The sequence below is a fragment of the Arachis ipaensis genome, chromosome B3 (assembly GCF_059453495.1).
Source record: "Arachis ipaensis isolate K30076 ecotype BB chromosome B3, ASM5945349v1, whole genome shotgun sequence".
Taxonomy (NCBI): domain Eukaryota; kingdom Viridiplantae; phylum Streptophyta; class Magnoliopsida; order Fabales; family Fabaceae; genus Arachis; species Arachis ipaensis.
This window is the reverse complement of record NC_142438.1, coordinates 7,294,590-7,312,651: the sequence shown is the minus strand read 5'-3', so window position 1 is coordinate 7,312,651 and position 18,062 is coordinate 7,294,590. Positions and strand designations below refer to the sequence as shown.

The window sequence follows — 18,062 nt, the reverse complement described above, 5'->3', positions numbered from 1 at the left end:
TAATAAATCGAATCAATTACTATACAATACATACATATACATGGTAAATCGAATCAACTTAATTCAATTTACATTAAAAAAATGTAAATCAAATTTATGTGATTCGATTTATATAAAAAATTAAAAAAAACATGCATATAACTAAATTTATTTTATAACATTTGTATAAATTTTTTTTATTCAATTTATCTATGTAAATTACCCAATAACTTATACAAGGTTACAAGGCAAGAAATTAATAAATTAGTATAACTAACTAATAACTAACAAGAGTATATTAGATGTTGATTTAATACCCTTGACTATTACTGTCTGATTTGTCCCGTTATTAATTAGACTAAACTAATACAATAGTCAATGACAACTAAGTGAACTAACTAACAAGAAGAAGAAAAAAATAAACGAGGTTTAGCAACTAATAAGTAGAAGGTCAATTCCTAACCTAGGATATTTATCTAATTCTCTAATAGCCTATCTTTATTCTTATCAAGTGCACTACTAATCCATCAATCCCTTTCTTGCTGATTAATCAAACACACACATATATATAATTCGTTGAAATAGACCTTCATCCATATAAAATTCAACAGTAGGAAATTGCTAGAACTTTCTCATCTGCTCTACAATTTTATTCAATTTTTCATTTTCCCCCTATAAGGAATATTCTCATCTAATTTAGGGTAAAAAATACATATAAGCTAATCGCAGACTAAAATTACACAAATCAGTCAAAACGAAAATTGCTTCATGAATCCACCAATACACGTTTATATGTAGTTGGAACCAGCTAAATTCGAACTCCATTTCTACATAATTTGAACAAGGTGGATTCAAATTATACACAAACACACACACTAATTCGAACCAGCTGGGTTCGAATTACACACACAGTAAATTAATAATAATTTAATAAAAAATATATATTTTATTTCATACATTAAAAAAAGCTAACAAAATATTTAATTACGAGACTTCTTTACAATATTTGTGATCTATCAATTCGAATTTCATACAATACTCTTTTGTCTATTTTTAATAGCTCATGAATATTTTTTAATAATTTTTTTTTATAAATTTATTTAAATTATACTACAAAAAAATATTTTATCCTATGCAAAACAATTTTAAAAAAATGGCTTAAAAAATGTTAGGAGTACTATAAAAATTTGTAATGTTCTAATAACTTAGGTAAATACATGCATATACTCAAATTTTAAATAAAATATTCTACATAGTCAATAATAATTTAGAAATGAAAGAAAATATTTTATTCCATACAAAATAATTAAAAAATATATTTTATTCTAATACAAAATAATTTTAAAAAAATTGCTTAAAAGATGTTATGAGTACTATAAAAGTTTGTAATATTCTAGTGATTTAGGTAAATACATGATAAAAATATTTTTTCTTTAATTTCTAAATTATTATTAACTATGTAGAGTCTTTAATGTCCGAAGTCATTAGGATATTACAAATTTTTATAGTACTCATAAATTATATGGTGATTCGAATTATACTCTACATAAAAATTTATAAAATAAAATGTCAACCTCTAACATTTATTTAATTAGATAGAAAAATAAAGTGATTACTTGAACAACTAAAATTAATTTACTTTGAATTTAATTAATAAATACAAGTATAACATGTCCATTAATTATTATTGACAAGCAATCGGTTTCTTTACGCCACAACATGACAGTCATTATATAATAATAAGAAGATATCATATCAAATCCAATGTTCCAAAAATATCACGTGGTAATAGTAATACTCTAATGAGAAGCAAGATCATCCTTTAATTTTAAGAACTCAGTTATTCACAAACTCATTAAGGTAGGATGTTATCTGGTTTAGAGAGTAAAAAGAATGCTGTATAAAAATACAAGGATAATACTAAAAGGTCAGCAAAATATATTGTTTTTTATCGTATTTAATTAATAATATTTAAAAATATATTATTACATTATTAAATTAAAAAAATTAAACTGATAATTAGAAATGATAAATTTATTGGTCATTGAATTTTTCTAAAAATATAATAATGATGTAGTACTATTTTAACATACAAAAATATAATAATTAATTGATACGTATTATAAACATGTGTACAGAAATCGAAGAAGTTTAAAGGATCTTAAAATAGTGAAGCTGAAGAAAAATGAATGCTGATGATACTGTGTACAGAAGAGGAAATTTCTCTATTCGAAAAGGACTTTTCATATGTCTATTTTTTTTAAATCTTCTCCTTTTCTACTCATTCACAACCAAACTATAAGAGTTAATTCTCCCCCCAATGCAATATATATCATTAGAGTAAGTAAGAAAATATATAATATATACACACAAATAGTAAGCTGTTTTTCAACAGAATATTCAAGCCGCCCAATTTTTCTTTATTTAAAAATTTGTCAGTTTTCATGTGGCGCAAGTAGATAGGTTCATTAAATAATTTTTTTCTCAAAAAGATCAATATTTATTATATATATAGAAAATGAAAGAAATTTAGTCTATAATATTTATTTTTAAATTTTTTATTACATACAAGTCCAAAAGAATATATTTGTTAAAATAAAAATATTTAATAGTGTTGGTAATGTAAAGGATGGATAAATACTAAATAGTAAAGAGTAATGCGGAAACGACAGCGTTTGGGTTTAACCGTTTAAGAGTGTTGAAACAGTCCCACGTGGCGGTCATATCAGTGGGACCTCACACACTCACACACTCACACACACACTCTCTCTCTTAATATTCCTCCGCCGGCACACTCTCCTCTCCCCCAATTCTAATTATTTTCATTTTCATTTTAATTAAAATTGATATTAATATTAATATTATTTTCTTTCTGATTATATATACACACACATATTGCCATGGTCATCCTCGATCTCTTTCTTCAACTTTCTAAGAAACTAAAACGGTTAACAACAACTACATACTCTACTCTGTTTAAAGAAGAAGAAGAAGAAGAAGATGTTGCATTGTGTAAACATGACAGTGTTGGAGAGGCAGCAAGCAAGAACCAAGAAATGCATTCAACAAGATCTTCAAGACAATGGATCCTCGTTATTTGACGTCTTCTCTGATGATTATTCCTCCCTAATTCACATGCCTCCTGCTCCTTCTTCTTCTTCCGCCATTTCCTCCTTTGTCTCTCCCAAGAAGAGAAAGTCTGAAAGCCACAAGGTTCCTTCAACGAAACTCAACTTTTTTTTAAGTTAAAATTCATATGCAGTTGTCTTCACGTGAAGTTAATAGCTAAGAATCGTTAAATAATTTGACTAAATTATCACCTAATAATTTTCTATTATAACTGCAAATATTTTTTTACATTTTTCTTATCAATCTTATCTTGTTTTATCTCTTTACTCAATTCTTTTCTTTTAGGTGGTTGTTGCTCAACAAAGTCATACGAAGAAGGAGAAAAGAGTGAAAGTGAGTGCGGAAGAAGACTCATCCAAAATGAGTGAGCAAATTACGAACAAGGACGAAGTAGCTTCTGCTGAGAATTCCATTAAAGGATCTACTTCGGAGCCTCACAATAACAAACCTGACTACATTCATGTCCGAGCTCGCCGCGGCCAAGCCACTGATAGTCACAGCCTTGCAGAAAGAGTGAGTCGTCAAATAATTTGACATGTTTGACTAAACTGTTTTATATTCAACGAATTCTAAGTAACTAACTAACTAATGTATGCAGGTTAGAAGGGAAAAGATTAGCGAGAGAATGAAGTATTTGCAAGATTTGGTTCCGGGATGCAACAAGATTACAGGAAAAGCTGGAATGCTTGATGAAATCATAAACTATGTTCAGTCTCTTCAAAGACAAGTTGAGGTAATTAATTAATTAATTTAATTTGTTAACGGGAAATTGAAGTATTTAGATGTACACGTGGCTTATTATTATTGTCATGATCACTTCTTGCTTGCAGTTCTTGTCTATGAAATTAGCTGCTGTAAACCCAAGACTTGAACTCAACGTTGATGATCTCTTTGCCAAAGAGGTAAAACAAACAAGAAAAGAAAATGCACATATTACAACTTTACCCCTCTTCATCTTTCATTTTAGCTTAATTACACACTAAACAACAAGGATTAATCAACCATGCATTCCCATATTGTCCTTCAATTATGTTCATTAATAGTGATTTCTGTACAATATTTCATTTTTTAGTAATAAAAGTGATCAATAAAAAATGAAAAAAGATAAAAAAAAATTTGTATTTTATATTATAAAAAAAATAATTTTGAAGTACTTTTAGTGTAAAATCGTTTTACATATATTCAATTACATATCGTCATATTAATAAAACAACTATTTTTTATATTGACCACGTGAATAGAATAGTCATCCAAAAAAATAATTGTAATTGCACACTGTATAAAATGTTTTAAAATATCAAAATTAAACTCTTAAAAAAATACAAAAAAATATAAAAAAAATGTGTTCTTTTTTTAAAAATCATATTTTAATTTTTTTTTTTGTTATTTCACTTATATAAGTAAATAAATGTACTTAGATCTAACATAAGCATCCACATGTATGTAAGAAAGGCTTATTAAAATTTGATAATGACAGGTATTTCCTGCTTGTGCTCCAAATTTTGAAGGCATTGGAATGGGATCATCAGAGATGACTAATAACCCTGCTGCATATCTTGACTTCAATTCAGTTCAACAACTTGTATCATGTTCCAATGGATTAATCAACAACATTGGCATGAATATGACCCCTTCACCAGACATGGGTCTTAGGAAAACCATTGCTGCACCCCTCTCTGTGTCTTTACCAGAAACATTTCTTGACTCATCATCTTGTTTCAATGTATGCTTAATTAATTACCCTTTTCTATGTTACTATGTTTCAATGATTTTTAGTTTTCTATAATTGATCCTTTTCTGTTGTTCATTGCAGCAAGTTTTACCTCCTTCAATTTGGGAAGGCGAATTCCAAATCCAAAACCTTTACAATGTGGCTTTTGATCAACCTAGAACATCATCTTTTCCACCTTCTCACCCATTTACAGGTACCTACGAATTATGATTTTCCTAGTGACCTTTTTATTTTTCCAAAATGCAGAAAGTGGAAGCATAGCAGAGTGGAATAATTTTTCATCATGAAACATGATAGGGACATTTTAGCCCATAGCAATAGTTATTATTTATAAGGGTAATGTTAAGAATAAAAAAAAAATAATTAGTATTTGTTTTATTTAGTATTTTATTAATTATTGTAATAATTAATGAATGTTAAGTAAAATAAGTTTTGATTATTTTTTGTTACTAAATATTTTTGTATTTATAAATGTTAAGATAATAAATAATTAAGTCAAATATTTTTGTTGATTTAATAATATAATATTATTGAATATTTGTGTAAAAATTAAAATATTGAAAGTTAAATTCCACAAAAAATAACTTATATGAGGTTACCGATTTATTTATATTGTGGTTAAAAAGAAATGGTGTAGCAAGGTAGGAAGCTTCCTTTTTGAAATTCTAGGTTTTTTAGGAAATTTGGATGATGAGGCTTTTGGATCAATCATTTTCTCTAAAGACTTGTTAAACACTCCACTATTACCCTTGTGATTTAGTTACCCTTTTGAAAAAGTAGTTAATTTGAATTTCTATTTTTTTTTATTATATTTGTGCAGGTTTAGTGGAAGCTAGTAATCTAAAGATGGAGATGGATATGTAGATGATGATGATGATAATATCTTAAATTTGCAATTTATTTTGGATGAGGTCACTCCACATGGGAATGGCTATCATGAAGATTCTTAATTTTTCTTTTGAAGTAAATATAACATAATATTGGTTGTATACTTCTAAGTATATAGTATGACTATAAAAATAAGATTTATTATTATTAATATTAATACCCCGTTAACTTTTGGGTCGCCTTCATTTGCACGTTTCAAGTACTATTTAATTATTTATTATACCATCCAAAAAGAAAAAGTTTGATAGCGATGAGAATTGAATTGAATTGAGCATATATGTGACTGGGCACCTAATCCAATGTAAAATAAGAAGTTGATGGCAACCTATCACTGCTTTTTCCTTTTTAATTTCCCTTCTCTTTATGATGAGATTATTATTTAGTAAAATAAAGGTAACATAAGCAGCTGGATGCAAATTAAAGCTTAATACCAATTATATGATAAGGACAATAATTGATAGTATTTATAATCTTGATTTTCAATTAATTGTTTATAGGATATAATAGTTCTTAATGAGTTTGCAACATAATCAAACCTAACAACAAACATCAAGTGGTTTTCCAAAAGGATACGAGGGTGATGTTTAAGGTCCTTAAAAAAAAATAGTATATAGTAAAAATAATATTGACGCAATTAAATAACTATGTAAAATTATGCATTAAAATTATTCCTCATTAATTATCTTAATGGAAACTTTTAAATTTGAAGTCTCTATCAATCGCTTTTTTCATGATTAAATCACCACAAATATTAAAGCTTCTTGTCATTTTCTCATCCACTTGAGCATCTCATAAAAATATAAAATCACACTAGTCAAATTATCATTTGATTACTTTTGTAGTTTTGTTTTGGTTGATATACTTAACACCCCAACATGCACTACCATCAAGCATTGCTGGTTTTGTAGTTTTCAGTTAATTTTTGTTTGAATTTGATCAATCTCGTGCGATCAAAAAGTATTCTTCCAATAATTCTCTACTTCATCAACCTGATTTTCATTTTCGCCTTTTTTCTTTTTCCTTCATATAATCATAAATTAATATATACTAGTATTTCTTAATAAAAATTATATTTAAAGACTTTAGGTACTTTCACTTGTAAATGTATCATATATAAAAGTTAAAACCGTTAAAAATCTTAAGCGAAAGTCTTAAATTAAATAAGATATTAGATAGAGTTTCGATCCATTCGTTCATTTAAGTAAGTATCAGATGTTCGAATTTTGTTTTGTATATACAGCAATAATCTATTGACCAACAACAAATCTTTAAATAGAACTCTGATTCGCGACGAATTATTTGACCTATTGGACCGAAGAATAACGTGGCAAACCGAAAAATATAGGTAGAGAATCATCTTTGCATGTATATCTCTTTTTTTGGTTTTCCATGATATTTTCCAACTCGGCAGATCAATGACTAATCCGTAAAGGATCAAAGTTCTATTTAAGGGTTTGCCGCTAGATAATGGGTTGCTGCTTGCACAAGGTGGCTTGCTTAAGCGAACTAATGAACTGCATGCATGTGTATCTCTTTAATCTAATGCGATCATGAAGTATTAGTAATTACCATTACGTGACAGTAGAAGTTACATGATAATAAACTTGTAACAGAAAAGACGAATGAATATAAAACAAAAGGTGTAACTAATAATGCAGAAGTAGCATATGTGTGAAATTGTATTGGATTTAATAAACCTTTGCCATTTGGTTGTGGATGAAAACAGGAAGACAACATTGAACATGGTTGAGAGAGACAAAGGTAGTCATGCGCCTGATAGTGGACCTTCTCAAAGCCGCCATTGGGGACAAAATAATAGTCTTCTTGATTGAGACACTCATAAATTAGGCCACAAGCTAAGATTGATGAATACATTACATTGCCTTATGTTATTATGGGAGGGAAAGGAAGGTGGATGGTCACACATTTCAATTAATTAGAATGATTTTTCTGTCCCTAACAGTTATGATCCAGTTCAATCAAAATGGACATCTAAACTGTTTACTATACCCGAAAATAAAATAAAATAAAATAAAATAAAAATGGACATCTAACTCATATTTGTGGTTAAAACTTAAAAAGGATAGATGGTCATTAATGTTTGGAATTATATGGACAAACCACAGTTACAACTCACATGAAAATGAACAAGATGTTACATTTGAGTTATCTGGTTGCCAAAACTTATGACATGACCTATTAAAAAAGATGGAGATGACCAATCAATATTTATTTCTCACATTGATAGCAAAAATTGAACTATGTGGGGTATAATCTTATTACATGCCATGTGCTAATCCTCATTAACAAAGATAATTATCTTAAAATAATTAAGCAACAATGCTACATTGCGCATATTGATATCAATGTCACTTGATGTACCTATGCTTTTCATTCTTATAAGAAAGACCCCTTGGATTTTCATACATAACATATGTTAACAAAAAAATTGAGGGACACATCTTGTATGTATATATGTATAAATAATAACTATATCTGGCATAAAATCATGTCTTAATATGCATGAAAGGTGCTGTTCGGTGTTAGGTTGCATCAATGGTTAAAAAAAGGGGACCACTTGAAAGGGTTTTTGCCAAGGGCTGCATGGGGTAGCTAGTTTAGTAGTATATTTTATCTTGGAGTTATGAGAGCCTCAGAATTTCTTCACTTTGAAGCCATATATAATGGTGAGATTTGTGGACCTGTCTCATCCATAGCCAAAGATCTTGTTGATTCTCTTTGTTTCTGTTGATGGTGAAACATGATCTTGGATTTTCCTTTCATTGCCCCACACCTTCATCTTATGTGGGGGAAAAAAAATATATTAGTATAAACACTAATTTACTATAGCATGTAGTCAGATATATTCTCATAAATGTTGATTAAATCCATGATAAGTGAGAATATTTTAAATAAAGTGAGGCAATTTACTTTGTTGTAAGTAAGTTTGATAATGAGGTATTAGACTTGTGTCTATCTCACAAGTCACACTCTCTATCCCTTACACTACTCACATGGGGGGTTGGTTCCAAGATATTAACTATTAAGGCACCAAGCCATTATAAGATTCCCTAACATTTAGCTATCTAGAATAAAACATTAGTCAGATTTTAAAAAGCAAGACTTTTTAAACTAACCTTCCATGTTTGTGTCTTGTTCCTTTTCAACAAAATTGTAAATCTTACCGGATTTAATTTGATCTCATTGTAACTTTATTTTTGGGGGAAAAAAAGAACCCATTCTAATAGTCATGAATATGAATTTTTGTAATAGAAAATTGGGAAGTGCAAAGTTATATAATTTATCTGTAGCTTTTACTTTTGAAATAGTTACTTGAATAGAACTATTCATTCCCTCATGTAGCATCACCAAATTCTAACAGGCTACTTATTTTACACCTTCAAAAAATGATACAACAACAACAAATCTTCGTCCCATTAGGTGGAGTCGGCTACATTGCGTCCTATCATATATGATGTCTTCTGTAAGTCTATTTATATTTAGATCTGTCTTGACCACTTCATTCAGAATCTTCTTAGGTCACCTTTGCAGCCGATATTTAAAAATGCCTCAAACTAAACTAGTGTGTCTAAGAATTCACTGACTGTGGTATATTTCAGTTGTGGATACAGTTCTGTGCCATTCACTCCATTGGAAGACTCAATGTCAAAGTAGGTGTGATCTTTCTTTATGAAAGCAGAATATATGAAAAGCTGTTCAAAGTTGGCAGGATAAGAAGTACCTGTGAAATAAAATAATTTGCACAATTTTTAATTGGATTTTACTATTTTAGGATCAAAGAATATCATTAAGATGGAGAGAAGAAAAAATACAAGAAAAAGGGGTAATAAAAATATTTATCTATGAAGTGTAGATTTTCGATCTATTAACATGTATGAGAAAGGTTAGTTCTCAAAAAGGATCATGAGCTATACACCAAATAGATACCAAGCATCTAATCATATCCCATAAAACTTGCCGGTCCAAGAATTTATAATTGAAGGTGTGTGAATTGTGTTCAAGCCAACCAAATACACCAAATAGATACCACAATGATTTTGCCATTTTGGTACTCATAAAACAAGCAAAACTAGTCAAGAGAAATTGACCTAAGGTTGCACAACACATCAAGCACTCACCTAATGCATTGAATTAGAAATTTTCCTTACATTTCTCTCTATTTGAGTAGAAACTTCATATCCCTGTCAGTCTTAACATGAGATGATTTTTCATGCTGTCTACAATCTTGATGCTTAGTTGACAAAAGTGACAAGAAGCAGCAACATAGTCACAATCAATTTGAAGTCAAAGTATTACCTTTGATTTTCTTGACCAGCTCTTCTTCTGAGACGTGTGATTTCTCAAGCTTCTTCCCGATTTTAGTTTCCCACATCTCGACTAGTTCATTCAGAGAACAAACGTTTCCTGGGGGTCTCAAGTACAACACTTTGTTCAAGGTGCGGGGGTCATCAACTGTGCTAATAGTGAAGGCAGCGACGTCATTTTCCTTAACAAATACGCCTGCAAAGAAACCCTTCATGAATAAGCACCAAACAAAAAGAATAACAATTACGTGACAAGAAATTAGCAATCGTCTTCGATCAAACAGACCTTTTGTGTTCCCATCACCAAATATGGTAACCTTGTCCCTAGGAGGAGCATTTAAGCCTGGCTGAACAAGAGAAGGGAGCAAAATCTTCATGAAGAAATTGCAGCAAATGCAGGTATATGGAATTCCTTCGGCCTCAACCATCTGGCGAATTTCGAGTTTGGGTGCGTAGAAATTGTGACCATCCTCCAGGTCATATATTTGAACCTTGGTAGGGTCTGCTCCAAATTCAGCTGGGATGAATCTCTGAAGAGACCAAAATAAACAACACATCATTGAACATATCTTACAATTCAAATATTCAATAATACAAGGACCATTGGCAATACATACACACATGCAGATCAGAAATGGTGGGAGCATATATCTTAATAAATGAAAATAGTAAGACTGTTGGTAACAGCTTTAGAAATGGATGCTCCAAAACCAAATTAACCAATTCCACAAGAAATTGAAGCAGAACATTAGAAATGGCCTAAGAATCAGCATTTTAAGCGAATGTTAACAAATAACCACAAGGACTTGAAGGTTGAAAGGCTCATTATTTGACTGAAAAGCGCATGCATGTTTTCTTATGCCAAATTAATTTACCATTGATCTCCATGGATTTCAAGACCCAACAAGCCCATTCCACTTTCACACTCATAAAATCTATTCCTAATTTCTGCTGAAGAATGAGGCTAACCCCAAAGAGACAACAACAACAGAAAGTCAGAAATAGACAAAACAACAAACAGGTAGAATGCATGCAACAAACTCTTTCAACAGAGTCTATTTCAAAATATACCCAATCTGATTCAATTCAATGCTCAACAAATCCACTCCTTCAAACTTGTCAAACCAACCATATTGTTCTACCCTAGACAATTTTATGAGGTACTCCATACTTGCATCATATCCAAAAATCCAAATTCTTAAGACAGGAAGTTTAAAGTGGACCTTAATGGAGCCAGATTGTTTGATAACTCGGATAAGAAGCTTCTGATCAAGAGTTTGCTTAGCTGAAACAGCAGAAATAACAACATCCACTAACTTGACAGCTTCAACAATGCTGGCTTCATCTTGGAGGGAACCCTAAGCATGAAAAAGAAAATGTAAGCCACAAAAACAAAGATTCGAGATTGCAATGTAAGGGAGGTGGAATTGAAGAACATACTTTGAGGAGGGTGGCACCAGCATGAGAGAGAGAGTGAAGCTTCTGTGCTTTGATGGGGTCAGAGAAAGCAGAATCCCTAACAAGTGCAAATGTTGGATGATCAAACTTGAGGCTTGCTTCTGCTAAGTGAAAACCCAGGTTCCCACTTGCTCCAATTATCAAAATTTTGCTCTTTCCCATTTTTCAAAAAAAGAAAAATTCTGAACTCAACTGATTAGGGTTCAGTAACCAAAGTGCACTTAATGCAGCACGTGCTAATTAATTTAGTGTTACAACTAAGTTCGTGAGATCCATCAGAAAGTTATTCAATTACTAAATTTTAAGAGTTGCAAACCCTACCCCCAACCCAAATCATATTTTAATTGGTTTGAGTTTTTTTCTTTTTTCTTTTTTATTTGATATTATTTTTAGACTGAGTTTAGATTATATTTTGGATTTGGATAGATCTAATTCAGGTCTCATAACTAAAATATATAATGTTTAATAAAATTTGTAACAAAGTATCATGGTTTTTTGTTTTAATTAATACTTTTTTTACAGTACATAATATTGGTTTTATTTTTCAATAATTTATTTTGATATAAATATTATATAATATTTATTAAAGTTAATTTTTAAGAGCAAGATTTTGTTAATTTATTATGAATAATTTAGTTCTAGAATTACACATGTTTATTATATATCGAGCCGAGTTTGTTTAGAGTCAAGTTTGAATTTGACTAAATTTGCCTTAATAAGTAAAATATTGCTTGTATTAAAATATATAAGTATCTTTATTCGTGTTTTTTTTTATTTGTAAAAGTTAATTTATAATAATATTATATATAAAAATAATAAAAATTTATATGCAAATATCTTTATGCAAAGACGGTTAAATAATTTAATATTTTTTAATTATTAATTTTATATAAAAAATAATAAAATAATATATGTAACAATTATATTTAAGTATTTATCATAAAAATTAATATAATATTATATATTTAAGTTTTTTTGTTATGGTATGAGAGCTAGGTTATTAAATTAGCTTTTTTTTGTAGAATTATTTGTGGTTCAGTAAAAAGATGTTTAGTTGGAAGGATATAGATAATTGGCTTTGGCTTTGGCGTCAACATGTTTCAGAAAAATATAAATTTTTGGCCTGACTATGTCTTCTGGAAGTTCTTCCTATTGCTGCATTTCGTTTTATGAGGGACATTTTGCACACGGATAGCTGTGTCCACGATGTTTCTCAGATTAGAAATCGGTTTTATATTGTATTCGGGATTATCCAAAAGCCCAACTAGTTTGGCAAGTTTTAGGGATCTCCGATCAACCAGTGGATTTGATGAGTTGGTTCTTACATAACAGCAAACAACGCCCCTTTAGATTCTTTTCTGGTCTCTGGTGGATTTGGCGTTCGAGGAATAACGAGATCTTTTATCCTCGCGAGCATTGGACCATAGACAAGGTAATTGGTATGGCTTTGTCCTTGGAAAAGGAGCTCCGAAATATTTTTGAGTTGCAACGACTGTCTATCCCCTCCATCTGTCCACGATTAGTGGCTCTTGGATTCCCCTCTCAGTGGGTACCTTTAAAATTAATTGTGATGCTAGCTATCCTAGTAACGGTGCTCGAGTTGGTTTTGCTTGTATTAGCAGAGATTGGAAGAGAAGGTAGCAACGACACTGACTGGAACAATTGAGAGTCGTAGTATTTTACAAGGAGAGTTGTTTGCTATTTGGAGATGCTTTCTTTTAGTATGAGACTCGGGACAAAGAGACGTTATATGTGAGACAAATTGTGTGGAGGCTTTTACTATTGTCAATAATTTACAGGATTGCTCTGGGTTTATCGATCCTTTGATGTTAAAAATCCGAAATATCATGTCTTAGAAATAGCGTGCTGATCTTTCGGTTCATCTTGAGAGATGCAAATATAGTAGCAGACATCATGGCAAAGACTGCAATGAGGACCCTTTCTCCCCAAATGGAGCTTCCGTTGCCTTGGAAGGAGTTTGAGAGTAGTATTCAATGGTACTATCTTTTTTAAGCAGTTTCTTATTTATTTTTTTTGTGTATTTTCTTTTAAATCATAAAAAAAATTAATTTAATATAACAAAAATTAGTTATAACTAATATTATTTCAAGTCTTATTGTTTAATTTAGTTGAATTCGGATAGATAATTAAATGTTAGAATTGTAAATTTTTATACATTAACATATTAAAAAATTCACTCTTTTTACCAAATTTTAAAGAATATGTGTTAGCTAAATCTGAGAGTTTATGTATAATAAATTTTTTTTATAGTTATTTTTTATTATTTTATTGTTATTTAAAGTGTAGAATTTATCTTTTTTAATTTCTCTTTCATCTCATACAAAAAAAGATCTTTAAACTTACATTTTTACCGTATAATTCACCTAAAAATTGAAGTTTTTGCATAGAATCAAACTTAATCCTTTCGCTTTTTTATCAGAAACTGGAAAAGTAGAAAACACCCAAATGGCAAAAACAGAACCCTAGGCTCCCTTATTTCTCTTCTGCTTTTCTTCTTTTTCTTCTTCTTCTTCTTCACTGGACTCAATCAAAGATCACCGCTGTCGCACGTTGCATCTCCTCTCTGACTTCTGCGTGCTCTGCTCCGTCGGTTGAGTTTGACCTGCGGTGACTCTGCTCCGCCGCGGCGCTCTCTCTGCTTTTGCTTCTTCTCCGCGGCGGTTTCCTCTTTTTTCTGCTCCGCTGCCTCCTCTACTGCGCCTCTCTTCTCCTCCGGTCTGCTCCGCATCTGCCAGTGCTATGTTTTTTTCGCTATTTATGTTTTGATTTTTATCGTTGATCAATGTGTTATTGTTGATTTAGTGCTAATGTTGCTGCTGCTATAAGTGAATTTTGCTATCAATGTATTGCAGTTGCTCATTGTTGATGAAATTGCTGATTAAATTCTTGATCAAATTAGGTTAGTTTTTTTATTTTTACTTAATCTATGCTTATGTTATATGTTATTGATAATAAACTTAGTCATAGCTTTGTTATTTGGTTTTGGATCTGTTGCTTGAGATTAGTTACTTGAAATTTTGGTTTAGTTAGATGATTTTGTATTTTTCTTATTTTAGTACAATTCGGTTATTTAGGTGGAACTTTGGTTGAATCTGTTAGTCGTCTGAATCTTTGACCTGGTAGTTTGAATGGTTCAATGGCTGGTCCGTTTGTTCAGAACCTTGTGTTATTTTGTTTAACCATCAGTTATTGCTGTAACCAGATGTTAGTTCGTTATGTGGTTGCTTTCCTTCTGGGGCTTCTGTGGTCTGTCTTGGTAGTAGATGCAAGTCTTGGTGATGCTGATCCACATTATAGGTGCATAATCTATCCTTACATAACTTCTCTATTTTTCTTCTCCATATGGAAATAAGTTCAGCATTTTTGTATTCATTGAGTATAACTGTAAGAAATGGTACTTTGTTTCTACTTTTATTTTTCTTATCGGTAGTACATAGGAAAATCTTCCATACTTACAGGTGTTCTATGTTACTAAGTGCTTATGATTTAAGTTAAATATTTTATTGGATTATACCTGACCATTTTCCATACTTCCAGGTGTTCTATGTTACTAAGTGCTTATGATTTAAGTTAAATATTTTATTGGATTATACCTGACCATTTCATCCATGTTTTGTTTGAATATTAGGAGTTGTGTAACCCAATGTCAAGAAAATGGATGTGTTGGTAAAAAATGCTTTCCAAATTGTAAATTTTCTTCGGATGGAGTTCTTATTGATCGTCCTTGGTACATGCAAGATTCACTTTACATACAATGGAAAAAATGGGACTGTCAAAGTGACTGTCGGTACTACTGCATGCTTGAGAGAGAGAAAGAAAAAGAATTACATAGCCTCGGCCCCGTCAAATATCATGGCAAATGGCCTTTCAAGCGTATTTATGGGATGCAGGTTTCTCTCGCAAAAGCCATGTGTCTTTCATTTCAATTGGAGTTGGTGTCTGATTACCCCAAAACTCGTTTATATCTCTGATATGTCACTTTTTGTTTTAGGAGCCTGCATCTGTGGCTTTCTCTGCTCTCAATCTTGCAATGCATTTTCATGGTTGGATCTCCTTCTTCATTCTTCTTTACTATAAATTGCCTCTAAAATATGGAAAAAAGCCATATTATGAATATTCTGGTTTGTGGCATATCTATGCACTCTTATCACTAAACTCTTGGTTCTGGAGTGCTGTTTTCCACAGTCGGTAAGTTGCTTATTCAGATACTTTCAGTACTTATTTTTAATCACCTGGACACTTAGTCAATGATGCAGGTCAAATTCAATCACAAGATATGAATATTAATATTATTTTTTCTGTATAGTATATGAAAATTCTATCATTAAGACACATAAATTTTATGAATGGCTGTTTTAACTGTGAAATTGCAAGCCTGACTTAAAATTATTTGGAGCATACCATAAGATATGTAATGAAGTTGAATTAATGCTATTGACAGTAGCATTCTGAATTTGTTGATGATCCCATTGTCTTTCAAGAAAATATGTCGCTTATTTCTAAATCCCACATAATACATGCTAATATTGCTTCTATTGTCATTTGACTGTCCACTCTCCATGTGTAGTATTTTAGGATGAAAATAGATCCACAACACCGAGATGGCATAATAGCTTGTCGTGATTCATAATGATTTACATATACTGATTCCTGTAAATGCCACCCTACATTGTTTAGTTTTGCATGTGGTAATATGTTATATTCCATGTTGCTTTAGAATATGCTCATTATTTTCTTTGGAATCACTTGGTCAGCCAGCCCATCCCCCCAAGCTTGCATATGGTAGGGTTGGACTTACAATCTTAAAAAGTCTTGCTTACGGTTGAGTATAGGAAAATAGGTCTCTTTAAGTATTCCACAACTCTTTTCCTTTCTCTCTTTTGCCTATATTTCATTGTTTCTGGCGTCAATGAACTGCAGAGATGTTGATCTGACAGAGAAACTGGACTACTCATCTGCAGTGGTTCTCCTTGGATATTCTCTCATTTTAGCCATATTACGTGGCTTCAATGTTAAGGATGAAGCTACCAGAGTTATGGTTTCTGCTCCATTGATAGCCTTTGTAGTCACTCATGTAATGTACATCAACTTCTATACATTAGATTATGGTATGTCCTATATCATGTAATCTTTATATTGTTAACTCAGGTCAAATGTGGGACTCATGCGTTCTTTGATAAAATCGTTGCTTGAACAGACTGATAATTATTTGTTTCTATTTTCTTCTTGTGGCTTCTGCTATTGTTACAAAATTATTGACAGTGATCTTATATTCTGAGTTTTCTTCCGACTTGTTCTTTAGGCTTAAATTTGTATTTGTCAATTTATTGTGGTGGAAGTGACGCTTAGTTTTCGGAAGTGGATAGATTGGATCCACCTTGTGCACTTGAGAACTTGGCTTGTTATGTATATTTCTCTGTTATGTTTGTAATGTTTTCTATCATTTCATATATACCCTCCCTTTGTCTGGTAATTTTGACAGCATTTTCATTCTTATTGCACAGGCTGGAATATGATGGTTTGCGTAATGATGGGTGTAACACAGCTTGTCATTTGGGCAGTTTGGGCAGGTGTTAGTTGCCATCCTTCACGGTGGAAGGTCTGGCTGGTTGTTTTCTCGGGTGGTCTTGCGATGCTCCTAGAAATATACGATTTCCCTCCGTATCAAGGACTTCTGGATGCTCATGCTCTTTGGCATGCAACAACAATTCCTCTGACCTACATTTGGTGGAGCTTCGTAAGGGACGATGCTGAATTTCGAACCTCTAACCTTGTTAAGAAGGCCAAGTAGATTCTATGTGACATGCCACGTCAAGTACTTGAATTTGCACATCTCTATTGTCATTGAAGATTTTGTATGCTGAGCTTTGTACTCAGTTTTGAAAGGTTCATGATTTGACTGAAGCGCATACATGTTTTATTATGAATTTTTTTTTTGGACAGAATTATGAAAATTAATTTACCATTGATCTCCATCGATTTCGAGACACTAGAAGCCCATTCCAATCTCACACACAAAACCTATTCCTAATTTCTCCTTAAGAATGAGGCTACCCAAGGAGACAACAGCAGAAAATCGATATCCAAAAATATGGCTAGAATGCATGCAGGATCTAGCATACTGGCCTTTTAATTTCGGCACGGCCCATTTTGCTTTCTCTCTTATGCTGAACTTAGCCCTCCTTGTCCCTATTTTATACTATGTTTGTCCGTGCTTGCATGCAGCATGGTGGGCTTTTACTTAGATCAAGTCCAATTTGCTTATCACATCGCTATTGACGTTAGCCCTTCTAGTTGTAGCGGTCTATTGGTGAAGTGGTATAACCTTCGAATACAAAAGTATTTTTCAAATACACGTGAATGCAGTATTGTATTGTTATTTGAAATGTTACACGTATTTAAAAGAATTTGATTTTTGGTCACTCTTGTTCTATTCGCAATGCTGCTATTAGTAGTAATCCATGTACAAGTAAACAACCAGACCTGCCACACGATTTGTATAAAAATTCTCGACAATTAGATCCAGCTTA

General features: G+C 31.5%; 3 protein-coding genes across 6 annotated transcripts; 2 read left to right on the top strand and 1 right to left on the bottom strand.

The window, feature by feature from the left end:
- Positions 1-2,847: 2,847 nt before the first annotated feature.
- Positions 2,848-5,913, top strand: LOC107628879 (transcription factor bHLH49). The gene is made up of 7 exons (XM_016331504.3): positions 2,848-3,192; positions 3,394-3,621; positions 3,707-3,841; positions 3,939-4,010; positions 4,586-4,831; positions 4,922-5,033; positions 5,661-5,913. The coding sequence occupies exons 1-7, from the start codon at positions 2,980-2,982 to the stop codon at positions 5,702-5,704; spliced, it is 1,050 nt and encodes a 349-aa protein (XP_016186990.1). The 5' UTR covers positions 2,848-2,979; the 3' UTR covers positions 5,705-5,913.
- A 3,110-nt stretch (positions 5,914-9,023) lies between these two features.
- LOC107628881 (NmrA-like negative transcriptional regulator family protein) lies at positions 9,024-11,883 on the bottom strand. Its single transcript, XM_016331507.3, has 5 exons — positions 11,494-11,883; positions 11,277-11,411; positions 10,340-10,583; positions 10,046-10,249; positions 9,024-9,470 (listed from the first exon to the last, which is right to left on the bottom strand). The coding sequence occupies exons 1-5, from the start codon at positions 11,671-11,673 to the stop codon at positions 9,304-9,306; spliced, it is 930 nt and encodes a 309-aa protein (XP_016186993.1). The 5' UTR covers positions 11,674-11,883; the 3' UTR covers positions 9,024-9,303.
- Positions 11,884-13,896: 2,013 nt separating this feature from the next.
- Positions 13,897-17,521, top strand: LOC107628880 (Per1-like family protein). Of its 4 annotated transcripts, none has more exons than XM_016331506.3 (7): positions 13,897-14,247; positions 14,385-14,431; positions 14,735-14,829; positions 15,161-15,422; positions 15,524-15,720; positions 16,453-16,640; positions 17,037-17,521. In XM_016331506.3, the coding sequence occupies exons 3-7, from the start codon at positions 14,735-14,737 to the stop codon at positions 17,321-17,323; spliced, it is 1,029 nt and encodes a 342-aa protein (XP_016186992.1). In that variant the 5' UTR covers positions 13,897-14,247; positions 14,385-14,431; the 3' UTR covers positions 17,324-17,521. The 4 variants fall into 4 exon arrangements, with proteins under 4 accessions (XP_016186992.1, XP_016186991.1, XP_088364863.1 ...); XM_088508736.1 differs by having other exon boundaries at positions 13,997-14,247; positions 15,271-15,422; XM_016331505.3 differs by lacking the exon at positions 14,385-14,431.
- Positions 17,522-18,062: the final 541 nt, after the last annotated feature.